The 13,549-nt window shown below is 35.5% G+C and overlaps 1 protein-coding gene across 3 annotated transcripts in view; it reads left to right on the top strand.

Annotated features, from left to right (window-relative positions):
• The window catches only part of ASAP1 (ArfGAP with SH3 domain, ankyrin repeat and PH domain 1), a 59,387-nt gene that overhangs the window by 29,987 nt on the left and 15,851 nt on the right, over nt 1-13,549 (top strand). Inside the window, exons 17-20 of one of the 3 annotated variants that reach the window (XM_085318024.1) lie at nt 2,319-2,426; nt 3,789-4,017; nt 8,652-8,705; nt 12,090-12,251. In XM_085318024.1, coding sequence (XP_085174150.1) covers nt 2,319-2,426; nt 3,789-4,017; nt 8,652-8,705; nt 12,090-12,251 — 553 coding nt within the window. The remainder of the gene's footprint in view (nt 1-2,318; nt 2,427-3,788; nt 4,018-8,651; nt 8,706-12,089; nt 12,252-13,549) is intronic. The other 2 variants (XM_085318107.1, XM_085318183.1) reach the window with 2 other exon arrangements.

Genomic DNA, 13,549 nt, shown 5'->3' with positions numbered 1-13,549 from the left:
TTGTCATTTTCTTTATAACTGCATGAGAAAAAGTTTATTTCCTACTGGAAATACTTAACTATTTAACCAGCCTATTTGCAGCCCTTATATTTTAGGGATTGAGTATTTGTCTGAAAATCAGTTCCTGCATGAATCTAGGTCACTGAATTTCTTCAASTCAAAAATTCTGCTTACAGACATTTTTGTCAGGAGCTCAAATCAACCCCTAAAATATTAAGTCTATCAAGAGCTTTCAGGTCTGAATCTTTGCTTAGTTTTACTGTTTTGACTTTTTCTAGCTTGTTTGATGGGACAGTTAAGCAGTTCAGAGGTCCTGAAAGTCTGTTGAGAAGGAGAATTGAAACAAACTTAAACCTCGTTAAAGAAGAAAGAAGCAAAAAATATAGCGAACAAATTGAAGTGTAATGTTTGGAAGCTAGGGTAGCAAAAATGTTAAACACTACGGTCTTTGGGAGTTTTTTCTTTCTATTGATTGTTGCCAGGGCAAAAATTTCTGGAATCTCCAGAATGTATGTGTGGTGTCTAGATACAGAAACTTAATGAGTTTTAAGAAATAAAAGTATTGGAGCTAAGGGATTTCCCCAGGTATTCTACTGAAGCAGTAATCCAAGAGTAAGGATTCTGCATTAGAGCAGCAAATTTATCTGTCGTCAGCCGTCTAAGGTGCTTGACCATCGTGCATTTAGTAGGCAAGTACTATCAAGGAACTAAAAAGCTTAAGGACAAACTCAGAAGAATCTACAAAACAGTAGTCACTTGCCTCTTGATTCTGTTTCTCAGAACTCTTCACCTCTCATTTTGACAATCCAAGGAGAAGGAAATGTGCTCTTTCTCTGTAGCTGGTAACTTTAAAATATTTTATTTAGTAATTGAAWGATTTTAACATGTAAGAACTAAATATTGCACTATCAAGATATATTTTCCTTCAAAATTCAGAATTATTTTCCTTTTTTCTGGGAATCCAAGTCAACATTATGCTATGGTTGATAAGGTTGTACTCTCAATGACTTCATTACTTCCATGTCTGCTGTGCTATTACTTTTTCCAGGGTTATGAGTACTCTATCAGCTGAAGAACAACTTCTGTACAACACACAGTTGTARTGGATTCTTTTTTTTTCTTTGCAATATATACTTTAGTGAGTAATATCTGCCATTAGTGTGGGCCAGTTGATTGTGTTTAAGAACAAAGAAAAAAAGCTTGAATGTTGTCAGTGAGCTTATCTAACAGTTAATCATTTCAGTTACTGTAACTGAAATTCTGTGACTACCTCTCACTTGGATTTTCAGTTAACTATAAAGGAGTGGTTTATGCCTTTTGTGATTTTTTTATTTTATTTTTGAGAGAAAAACTATTTCTGTAKTTTTCTTAAAAGTGGCAATGAGATGAGGCTAAGACTGAAAGAAATATGAGTGAGCATATGATTTAGCATGGACAGAAAAATGTAGAAGGCAATTGTCTAAATGCTTGCAGTGTAATAGATGTACTGAGCTGATTTCTGTTTTATGACTTAGCAACTGTATAATCCCATTCAATTTCAATTAAATTAGGTGCATTAATACTTATACAGCAGGTTGAAAAAATACTTTTTTACCTCTGCCAAGTGTTATTTAGGGATGATCTTGTCTGATTACAGGCTCTCCTGAATCAACTATTATAGAGATTAAGTTTTAAAGGCTGTACAAGAATAAAGAGTGATGGGAGTTCTGACTATTGAAATGGAGAACTTGTTACTTCCAAGAGTTAGTGAACTGCAGTTTTCTTTTTGCTGATGGCTGCAGAAAGAGTAGTTTTTTAAAGAATGTAAACACATTGTGCAGACTGGCAATTTAGAAGAATTCTGTCCAGCATATTAGCCTGATTCAGTGATAGGGAGAGAAAAAACACTTAATATTTAAATAAAGGATCATTTCCTTTATTGTGACTGCAGCACAAGGATTTTGAGGGGCAACAGTTGTATATCCCAAGATTCATAAATAAATAGATTTTGCAAATAATTCTGTGATGAAATGAACATCAAAAACCTACCCATTTGAATAATTCAGTACTTCCCCCAAAAAAGGCAAAAAACCTTCCCCAAAAGAAAAAAAAAAAAAAGAAAAGAAAAAAGAAAAAAAGGTCTTTTTGACCTTTGCTATATACCCCAAGTAAAATCTTAAACTAAGAAGGAGGTTTGTCTGATACACCTGAAAGTTTAAAATTTGGTCAAGTTTTAAAATTGTAAACATTTCTATTCATTGCTTGTTACAACAAAATTAAACATGTGGATGCTGAAGGAAGAGCAGGTGCTTTTAGTAGGAGTTGTTATTCTTTTTCAGCTTTCTCAAGCCAAGGCAGGAAAGCTAAATCCTCATGTCCATGTGGAGTACGAGTGGAATCTTCGTCAGGAAGAAATTGATGAAAGCGATGATGACTTAGATGATAAGGTAAGCCTGAATTACTGCTGCAACTTTGTGGAAGGCTGTCAGAGTTTCCATTCTATGGAAATGGATGGAACTTATTGAAACCTCCTTTTTAGCTTGCTTTTTTCTAGCAGACTTTGAAGAAAACCCCAATTTAAAGCCTTTAATAAAGATTGGCAAACTGCTTTTTAAGTTTGCTTTGTCAACCTAGTCATTTTATACTTCAGTTTTAGAAGCTTTGCTTTGAGAAGGCATACCATTTAATGTATATAGCTAAATATAGGTTTATTTTCTTTGTGTTATTTCCTCCACTATCAATTTTGAGTTGTAAATTTCTAGCTGGAAGAAATCCACAGCTTTCATCCTTAGTTCTTCCACAAATTTAATTAAAAGCTAGATGTTGAGTAAATAACTCTRTATTTTTCAAAAAACGGAGCTGTGTAGTTTATTCCTGGTAAAAAGGAGTAAGGCAAAGACCTTACTTCAGGGCATTGGGTAATTGGTGCTCTTAACGCATGGAAAAGTTAGGGTGAGATCCTACTTTAACAAGTCAGTTAATTACTCTGCTCAGTTTCTGTAATAAAATGAGGATACACCTTTCCTCTTTTATATGTGTGCTCTGGAAAGAATTGTGATCACCTTCTCACTTTCTGTAACGCTTGAGACTGGATAATTCAGGAACCCAAATAATCTGCATATTTTTAAGCACAGTACTGAGCAAAATGGGAATCTCTGCAAGGGATTGCATGAGCGACTAATGCTATAGTAAGCCTGGCTGAACCAGAGCTGCAAGGAGGCTGATCATGGAGCTGTATATACAACCATTAATGACTGCCTGGGCAGTCTAAAGACCTGTACAGCTATTCATGATTGCTGTGCAAATTTCTGCAAAAATAATTRCGTACCTTTAAAGGAATAGTGTTACCACTGAACGTATTGCTAGTTCAGGAAGCAAATAAACTCAATGGGTCAAAGTAGTTCTTTTATTTCTAATATGTATCAATGGGATCATATATTTGATCTTTGAGGAAAACTGATTGAAGTGCTGTTTGAACTGAAGGCTACTCTTGCATTCTAAAAAAAAGGTTTTTTTAGTACATTATTTAGTATATTATTAGCCTGTATCTACTGCTTTAAGGGTGAATCTGACTTTATGTACCTGTTGGGCCTTTTTGATGGTACAATCTTTAATTTTCAGTTACAGAGGAGAGCATCTTTCAGGTTGTATGTCTGAGAAAGAGAAGAATGTCAGCTTATTTATCTAACAAAGAAAAAAGTTATGCTCATGTTTACTAGAATATRTTCTATTATATTATTTCCCAAGCATGTTAATATATTAATATGTAGACAGCTGTATAATGTATTCTTTTTTCATTCTATTCACAGCCTAGTCCTATAAAAAAAGAAAGATCTCCAAGACCCCAAAGTTTTTGTCACTCTTCTAGTATTTCTCCTCAAGACAAAATGACTCTTCCTGGATTTAGCACTCCTAGAGACAAGCAAAGACTCTCCTATGGAGCTTTCACCAATCAGATTTTTGCTTCTACAAGCACAGATTCACCAACCTCTCCAACTGCAGATGCACCTCCTCTCCCTCCTAGAAATGCTGGCAAAGGTAAGTCTGTCCTCAAACTCCTCCTGCAAAGCAGTGTGTTTTTCCACAGTTGTCCTTTTCTTAAAACAGATACATTATACTTTTTCAAGCTATAATGTGGGGTTTTTTTCCTTGTTATGTTAATGTTTTAATTGTGTTTAATTGCATGTTCAATGCATGCTCTCAAAAGTCAAAAAAGAAAAACTTTGTAGTGGATTCATATTCATAAATATGTTCGTGAATGGGTAAAAACAGTAGTAATAAATTCTTTGCTAAATAAAAGTTGATTTTTTTYCTATAGAAATTCTGTTAATATTTTGCAGAAGCATATATAATACAGGTGTTTAAAAAAAAGTTGCTAGTGGGTAGTGCTGTAGTAGGATCTGGCAGAGAGAGCAAAGAAATCTTTGAAGGAAAGGATGTGCAAGAACACTGCTTCTCCTTGCAGTCAGACTATGGACAAAGAAGAATACTTTGTATTTCATTTCCTCAACTTCTAATTAACTTTGTTTTCAAAGAAAAGMTCTCAGTAAAATGTGAAAAATAAAAAGGGACAGAATAGAGTTTGTTGACATCAGATGTCTGCTATTATTTGATTTAAATGCTGTACTTCAGAACTACTGTTCCACCATCAATCTTAGTCATGTACTGGCAACTTCGCAGTCCCTGGACACTGTCCTTTTAAACAGACTTGATGCCTGTTAAGAGAAAAGCAGTTTTGCAAGAATGTATATGTTTTTCACATGAGATTGGATAGTCTGAGGGGAGTTTTATATCACTTTCACTGGGAACTCATTTGTACGGATTGTGACTATGCCATGTTGTCCTTCCTGTTGGCTTCTAACCTTTCCCCTGCCTCTTTCTTTTATTTCATGTTTTATACTCATCTGTTCTGTTATCTGATCTGTTATCATCACAAACAGAATACTGGTTTAAGTGTTCAGCCTAACCTAGGGAAACTTTTGGGGGTGGGTCATGTAAGAGTTGCAAGAATTGGGAACTAAATATGAAGCTTGTTTTCTGAACAAGGTTAAGGAGCTTGTATCTAATATTCATGTGCACAGTATTCAGTATGTTGTCAGCTTTCAATAGATTTCTTTGTCATTATAYATTGTAGTTCTCATACAGAATTATTCAGCAAATTGCCTTTCTCCAGGAAGGGGCGTATTTACATATGTGTTTCATTCTAAGTATAAGTTCAAGTTGCAGAAATGTTAAGCATTTGCCTAGATGTTTCTCCAAGTTGTTTTCCAGATGAGTGAATCAACACAATGCTGAAGCCACTTTGAAAGAAATGACAGATTGAATTCTTTTGTATTTTTATTTCATGGATTAAAAAAAGAAATCCTTATTTATATTTCAACTATATAATTAATTAGTTATCACAAAACATGGAGAAACATTGCCTTCTATTGAAAATAGTAACTGCTAGGTCAGAGTGGAAAATGTCAGAGTCACAGTGTAAGCCTGAGTGAGAGGTTGAATGGAATTAACTGTTTAAGTGGCTAGGTTTCTTTGCTTCAAAAATACCAAAATTTTATAGTCTGCTAGTGATACTGTATTTTGTGTTGATTTCTATTCAATGACATTGCCAAGTATTTAATCAATTTTGGAAACATCCATTATATGCAGATCTATACTATCTGTGATTACGGGAATAGTTTAACAGCCTTGAAAGGAACGAAGTGACAAATAAGAACAGTCATGAGTATGTAAAAGTCACTGTAATTGTCACCATAGATGCTTTCCTGTTTTATAATAAACAATGCTACACCTTGTCACTTCTCCTCTCCCCGCCGGGTGTTTAAAAGAGTGAGAAGCAGCCCTGCCCCTTTCCATAATACTCTGATGACACATCTTAATTTTGCAACTGAGATGATTTTATTTCTTTAGGGAAAAAAAAACTTAAATTTGGTCTGCTCTCTTGAGTAGTAGTAATGGAGCATATGCCTTGTGTCAAAGTTAACATATAAGGTGGCTTATCAAATTCTCTTTTTGTTAGACAAATACCTTTTGAGCACTATTTGATGTAAGGCAATCTGAAAACATAGGATTATATTCTGTACTAAATTTCCTAAAAAGCAAAAGTAAGAGGAGCATWCAATCCGTAACTAAATCTAAACTTACCTTCTGTCCAGAGCGTAATCTGGTTTTACCTCTGCTCTGCTGTGAGGCCCCAACAGATACCATAGGACCAAAGCAGAGCACAGTGTCTGTCTGTATGATGGGATAGCTGGTGGGATCCTTATTTTAGAAAAAGGCAGAGTTTTGAAAGTTTCATAATGTTTTATATCCTTTGAGACATACAGATAAAATAAATCTTTTCCAAAATATGCTGTATGTTTAAACCAAAACACCTCCCTTTAATCCTCTGTAAGCTGGCTTTATTTGCCAGGGAAGTTCCCTGATAGCAAGGTTCCATGGTGGTTGCTGAGRTGTCACAGTGGAGTGGAAGCCATCGAGTCTCAGCTTTGTATCAGGGAGGGAAGGTAAGTTTAAAACAATTAAAGTAATGAACAATCCTCTTTCCCATGGTTTTTAGTGGATTTGGTGTCAAGAATTAGTTTTATTCATTGTTCAAATTGTCTGGATGGATTTATAATTGTTGGAAGGTGCAAATACTAGAATTCTTTAAATTCCCTCATACATCATGTTAATGGAAGTCCAGATTTACTAGTTGGGTAGCATTTCGGAAAAAGCACTGGAGTGAGATTACTTCTGGTTTTATTTATATTCAGAAAGCAGAGAACTGTGATGATTTGTGTGTTTTTTTTTTTTTATAAGATTATTAATTGTCCTTAGGTATTTACTGTCAGGATGTGAAGGTTCCCGTGGCAGCAGTGTAACACATATGGCTGCACTTCAGCTGTTTCTGTGCAAAGTCTGAGTAATCCTAAACTGATCATAAGTATTGGCTAAGGCAATGTATTCTGCACTAACACAGCGCATTTGTGGGTACGTGTTACTTCGCATCATCTCTGCTGTTAATCCTAATAGGCAGAATAAAAAACAGAGTATAGCAGCTTCATAAAGCACCACAGCTTTTTCTCAGTAGTTCATCTAACTTTATTCAGATTCAGCTTACTTGTGTTTAGTAGTAAAGCAGTTGTATGACTAAACACAATAGCTTGAATAAAAGTTTGTACAAGCTTAATTGCAAACCCGGGGAGGGTAATATTGCTAACTACTGTTGCTAGTGTTATATAGGTGTTAGGTAAATCTAAACCAGCTTTCCCTAATTTTAGCTGAAAGCTAGTTCATCTCCAGTGATTCTGCCTATGTCCATCACAAAAGAAATGAACATGAAGGGCAGGGGTCAATTTTAAGTCATGGATTTAACCTTGGAGCTCAAACGCAGATAAGTTTGCAGATTTTACATACTCTTCCACAACTCTGACATTAGTTATGTAGACCCAGAAGACACCTCTGTTGCAATACTAGGCCATTGCTATTGCAGATACTATGTCATGTAATCTACTTCTTTACCTAATTAAACTCATTTTTAAATAAATTAGTTAATTTGCATCTGCTAGTAACTTCTARAAGTTCATTGCCTTGCTTGCAGGGTTAAACATCATAGAAATCCAGTAAATTGACTTTTTTTTATGTGCCAACAGTACTGTTTAGCCTCAATGATTTTTCTTCTATTGATGTTTATATCAACAAAGTACCTGGAGAGCAATCATACAGGCCTGTGTTTTTGTTTTGTTAAACTAAACAAACCAAGCGTTGTTTACCTGTTATAATATAACTGCCTTTTCTCCTGTCATCCTAGTTGTCCTTTCATTCTAGTAGCCCCTTCTCTGCACCTTTCGTGTTTAAATCAGTTTTCTTAAACGTGAGGGACTGGAACTGCATGCAGTGTTGTAGGTAGGGTCTTGCAGGAGCAACATTAAAATCTTCCTGTTTCTACTGGAAATACTATGTCAGAACATCCTTTTGTCTTGGTTATCTTTCCGTGGTTGCATTGTACTATGGCAAACCAAATCATTATACAGATAGTCTCTACTACCACTTTCAGCTGATGAGGCATCAGATTATAATACAGATCCTCTCTTACTCTAGAAGTTAATTTACTCCATAATACTGTTGTAGTCCATCTCATTTCTGTTACTTCTGTCTTTGAGATCATCCAGATTCTCCTGTTTCAGTTCTCTCAGGGTGTAATATTGCAACTCTTTTATATGCTTATAGAAATCGTTTTTTTAAAATACGCTTACAAATTTGTTATATATTTTTGTTAAATAAAATGGAGTTACCTCTTGGTACTGTAATAGGAAGGGAAAGCTATTTGACAATAATTTGTTTTCATGTAGTTACATTTGCATGGCGCCTCAAACATTGTTGAATGTAAGTTTTGACTCYTTTGAAAACAGGATTATTTTTAATTCTTTTGAAATTAAGGAATGTACTTCAGATGTTAATTTTGAATCTGTTTATGTTCTTAGCTTTCTTGTTTGGAGTGACTGTGATCATTGTTTCATTAATAATGGTCTTATTTTCAGTAATAAAGATATATGATCTAAAGTAAGACAAACTGAAGAAGGCTTTTAGTAATATCTGTGCAGAAATAGTCATAAGAACTTGAAAAATAAGGTTAACAACATTTTTTACTGAAAATACCATTTTTAATACAAACTCATTTTCCTTTGCAGTACCTGTTCTACCATTAACTGGAATACTGGTTCTTCCATATCTCTCATTAAGTGGTAAAATATAAATATGAATGTGAGATTTTTACACTATAAAAACACCATTTTTTGAGTGAATGGTAACAGCTTTGCATGTTGTCACCAGTACACAAATTAATAGATACGATACTAACTCCACAAAAGCTGAAGGGCAGCACACTACTAATTGCAGGCCTTTTCCAGTTATTTACCTTACTATATGAAATCTGAGTCTATTTGCATATGAAAGCATGATGTTCGTGATATGAAAAAGAGAGAAAAGATGAGAACGACTTGTGTTGAAAGCAACTACTATCCAGCTAACTGAAGAAAAGAGAGCCCAAAGGGAACAGAATAAAAAGATTCTAGGTCAAACTGATGATTTTTATTTTTTGTCTTGTGTGAGAAAGCACTCTTCATGAAATGTGAACTTCACAGCTATGGTAGAAGTCATCAGRATGATTGTGGAGAAGAAATGGTTGGCTTATTTGCTCCCTGGTTAGAATCATGAAGTGTCTTTGATCTAGAAAATTTAACTGATCTCTGATTAGTGTTTAGAAATATCTACCTTGCTTTGTACAATTAAAAAATATTGTGCAACAGTATTATGAGAATGCATGCTTATTATATACATTGCATGTAACACACACACAAAGTCTTTGATAACAATTTTATCCATACGTAATGTGTTATCRGACCGTTGTATTACTTCATTGCCTGTTCCATAAATTGTTTTAGATTCTAGAGTGTTTTCCATGTTGGCTTTATTCAAAACACRGTGCAATATTGTACGTTTTTCTGAAAAGTGATTCAAAGTATTTCCTTGATTACTGTTAATTTGAAGATGTTATTTTATAAACTGTCCTGCCAGCCACCTAATCATTAGTATATTATGACTCCTAAATTCATRTTTATTTGTTCCCTCTAGCCAGCTATGAAACTAATATAGTAACACCTGCCAGAAGTCTGAAAAGATGTGGTTGTTAACACCTTTTCCCTAAAATTGCTGGGCACCATGTGAACTTYTGAAAGCTGTGATGTGATAACGTTTTGAAACTTTTCTGTGGTATCTATAGACATCGTAGTAGTGTGAAATACAAAATATTTGTATACAATCACACAGTAAATCTTCTTCTTGTGAAGACTTCTTAATTTTTTGGGCAATACAAAGCTCAAATTGTCACTCTGTTTCAGAAGTTTTATTTTTGCAATAAGTGTATGATACTATTTTAATATACTTCCTCACTTTCTAAGTGAAGTTTGAACTATGAGCAATTTTGCAAGGTGGAGAGAATCAACTTTTGTTTCAATCTGAAGAATATAGTGTAGTTCAAGTAATARGACACTAGGTGGTGGTAGGACGGAAGCTTTTGAAGTGTTAGCAGTTTCCACTTGCAGACATTTTGGAAGTATGTAACTCCCATTGGAGATTTCAGCGTAGCATTTTTCTGCTGTCATACTATGTATGTTTTCTGTGTGCTTTAAAAATAATATTGCTGGTAATACTAGTTATTTAATTTTCCCTTCAACCCCATGACTCCTAGATATGCTCAGTTACCTGTGGTTTACAGAACACCTTTGCTTCAAAAGCATTTAAACAAACTAGAGGACTTCTAACTTGCAGAAGTCTAGGGGATCTTCAGTCAAGATTTAGCACAAGATTTTTTTTTTTCTGGCAGAAACTAGTTTCAAAATATGATTTAAATTACCTTACTTTGTTAAATAACTGAAGCTCAAARATAAAAATAAGAAAGGATAAAAATTAGAGAACAGTTATTAATTTGCAGTAGCATTTCACTGCTTGTCAGTTAATGGCTTTGTGAACTTGAGAGTAGATTAAATAGAGAGGAATTTTATTCACAAGAGTAAGCAATTAATGAAAGGCCCCAGATACCTGCTGGTGTTGTGGTAGAGATGCTCACTGCGCAATGAGAGGCCTTCCAGCCTTGACTCTGGAAGGGAATAGATTGGAGCACTAACTCGTTATGGGAGTTTTATTAATCTTGTTTGGGGGGAGACTAGGAAGAAAGGAGGAGGTYACCAGCTGAAAGATTTTTCTGCACTGATTTTAATACTTTTGTGACAGGCAGTGATTTGGGAAGGATCTCAGCTTTGGTATTGTTCACTGTTACAGACTGGAAATAAATCTTTGAAGAAGCAGCTCTAGTTCTGTGTGCAAGTTAGGGTGCATGCTGATTAACAAAATCAAAATTCTGCCTCAGATACTGTTCAAATAAGTTATGTTTTCAGGAATAAGTAAGTAGACTCTATAGCGTTATAAAATACTTGATGTTAGACTTTGAATTTCCAGCTACAAATAAATTTTGCTTTCAAAACGATACAGTCAGACAGCTGCATTTTTCCAGGGTCTGTGATGGCAAAGCTGTCATACCTGCAAGACTTACTGCAAAATCATGGACTGGAATAAAGGATTACTATTTTGATAAAGTGGAAAAAAGTATTAAAAGCTATTCCAAACTAACATAGAACCAATTTAAATAAATATTTTGACTATTTTTGGCAGTAATGACAGTTGGCTTAGGCAGTTTTCCTCTCATGCTGCAGTTTTGTGCCTTGCTTGCTTGCTTCCTTGAGCTCATTCAAGCATTTTTGAAGGTGAATGGTAAAGTGGTTCAGGGGAAACACTCCTCTTCCTCCTAGGTTATTTTTTAATCTGTATCTATTCCCATATCCTGTTAAACAGTGTTTGTGCCAACATCATTGCAAGGGGAAATACAAGGTTTGGGGCTAGGATAAGGCTGACCATGTAAGCTGTAATAGGCAATGCTACCATAATATGTCTAATCTCAGCCTTAGAAAAAGATTTTCTGATGTTTGTTTTATATGCCCTGCAAACAATAATTTGTTATACTCTTAAGAATGTGTATTTTGCTATAGCTAAGCCACAGAAGAAGAAAAAAAAAGGAAAATAACTTCAAAAAAATGTATTAAGCTTAGAATCCTATTTGCAAGTTTCAGAGAAAGTTTGAAGTTGTATTTCATTTATTTGTTTGTTTTTAACAGAATTACTCTCTTCTGTAGTCAAAACTTGTGTATCTAGGAAGTTGTTTCATTCTGCTGTAAATTAATCTGAAGCCCAAATGCTAAATACTACTTATTATTAAGATTTTATGTACTTTGTCATAACAATGCCTAAAATCAAAAATCCTGGAGTGACTAATCCTCTATTCTTAAACAAAATCCATGTGTGTCATTCTGTTGTCAGGTTGCTTCTATTCCCGTGGTTAGAGTGGTTAAAACCATGGTAAATGTCTCGTTCAATCTAAACAGTGCTTCGGCATGGCTTGTCCTCTGGTTTTAGTCTTTCGCTGCACTTCCCTGTGGTCCAACTGTGAATTTTTCAGTGCTGCTTTGATGTTGATGGCGCGTGCGTGTGTAAGACGACTGTCTGTTGTTTTGCAGGCCCACCTTCAACCCTCCCTCTAGGCACCCCAACCTCTAGTGGCAGCTCCACTCTGTCCAAGAAGAGGCCACCTCCCCCGCCCCCCGGACACAAACGAACCCTCTCTGACCCACCAAGCCCACTACCTCACGGACCCCAGAATAAGGGCCCGATTCCTTGGGGTGAGTCTTTCGAAACGCAAAGCAGAAGGGCAGGGGAAACCTTTACGATGGGTGAGCTATAACTTTGGTTGCTTTTGCCTAGCACTTGCTTTCCAGTGATTGCAGCTCGATGCAGTGTCAGCTCAGATGGATCAGCAGTTGTGGCTTCCGTCTCTGCAGCTTCCAGCTTTCTGTATCTGAGCCTCACTTAGCAAAACTGGTGATATTCCAGGTTTTCCTGGGGCCCAATTCAACCTCCTTTGCCTCCCCTCACCTCCCCMGAGTCCCAGGCTGCCTTTACTCTGTCCCACTCCTCTGCTGCATCTATATCCTCACCTAGCTTCTGTTCTCGCCAGCTAACTCGGCTGKATGGACCCAGATTTGGGGCAGATAACACATGAATAAATCTGTGCAGTTCTCCCTATGGCAGTGACGCATTTCCTTGGGCTGTGTGCCAGATCTCTGCTGCAAAGTGTTCATACCTAACTGGTTGAGATGTGTTGTCTTAATATGTTTTCAGGTTTTGTGATGTTGTCTGTACATATACAAAGACTAATAGGTTTGCATCCTTCCACCAGCAGGAGAAATTACAAAAAAAAAAAAAGAGTTAAGGATATAGATGATGAGCAGATAAACAAGTGCTTCATGAGGTGTCTGCTAAAAAAAAAGTTTCTGTATAACAGGTTACCTTTGAGAGAAACTTTTTAGAAAGCATTTTCCTGTCTACTCAAATTCCTCCTCTTTTTAATAAAGATTTCTCTGTGCAGTCAGTTTTTCCCTGTAGCTATAAATCACAGGCCCATGTAATTTTCTACATTTCTAGTATAGCTGGCAGGATTTCCTTAAATCTTATTAACTTTTGAGTTGCAATCCAATACTTAKGTAAGGGGGTCATCCATATACTACTCAGATCTCTGAGTATCCTTTCTGTGTCCTAATATAAACACAAAACTCCAGCAAGCCTAAAAGTACCATTTTTTTCTGGAAAAACTTGAGTTAAATATGTTAAATCATGGAGTGCTAATATATAGTATATGTGTGATTTGGTCTAGGATTTAATACAAAGAAAAGTATAGAGACTCATGAATAGTAAAGCCTCTTAATGAATAAAAATAATGTCAATCTTTGCATTTCTCTACTTTCTCAGAGTCTGTGATGTGGAAAATATGTTGCCTATTCTGCCTGTTCTAACAGCCCGGTACTATTTCAGAGGTAGTGAAGACATTTTGAGGAGCTCAGACTTTAAAATTAAAAGAACTTTTAGTCCAAATTAGCACCTAAAATACTTTAATACTGTTTAATGTAACACTGGTGGAATA

Source organism: Rhea americana, unplaced genomic scaffold, assembly GCF_003343005.1.
Source record: "Rhea americana isolate MKP2758 unplaced genomic scaffold, rheAme1 scaffold_0, whole genome shotgun sequence".
NCBI classification, from domain to species: Eukaryota; Metazoa; Chordata; class Aves; order Rheiformes; family Rheidae; genus Rhea; species Rhea americana.
This window is presented reverse-complemented; position numbering and strand designations above follow the sequence as displayed.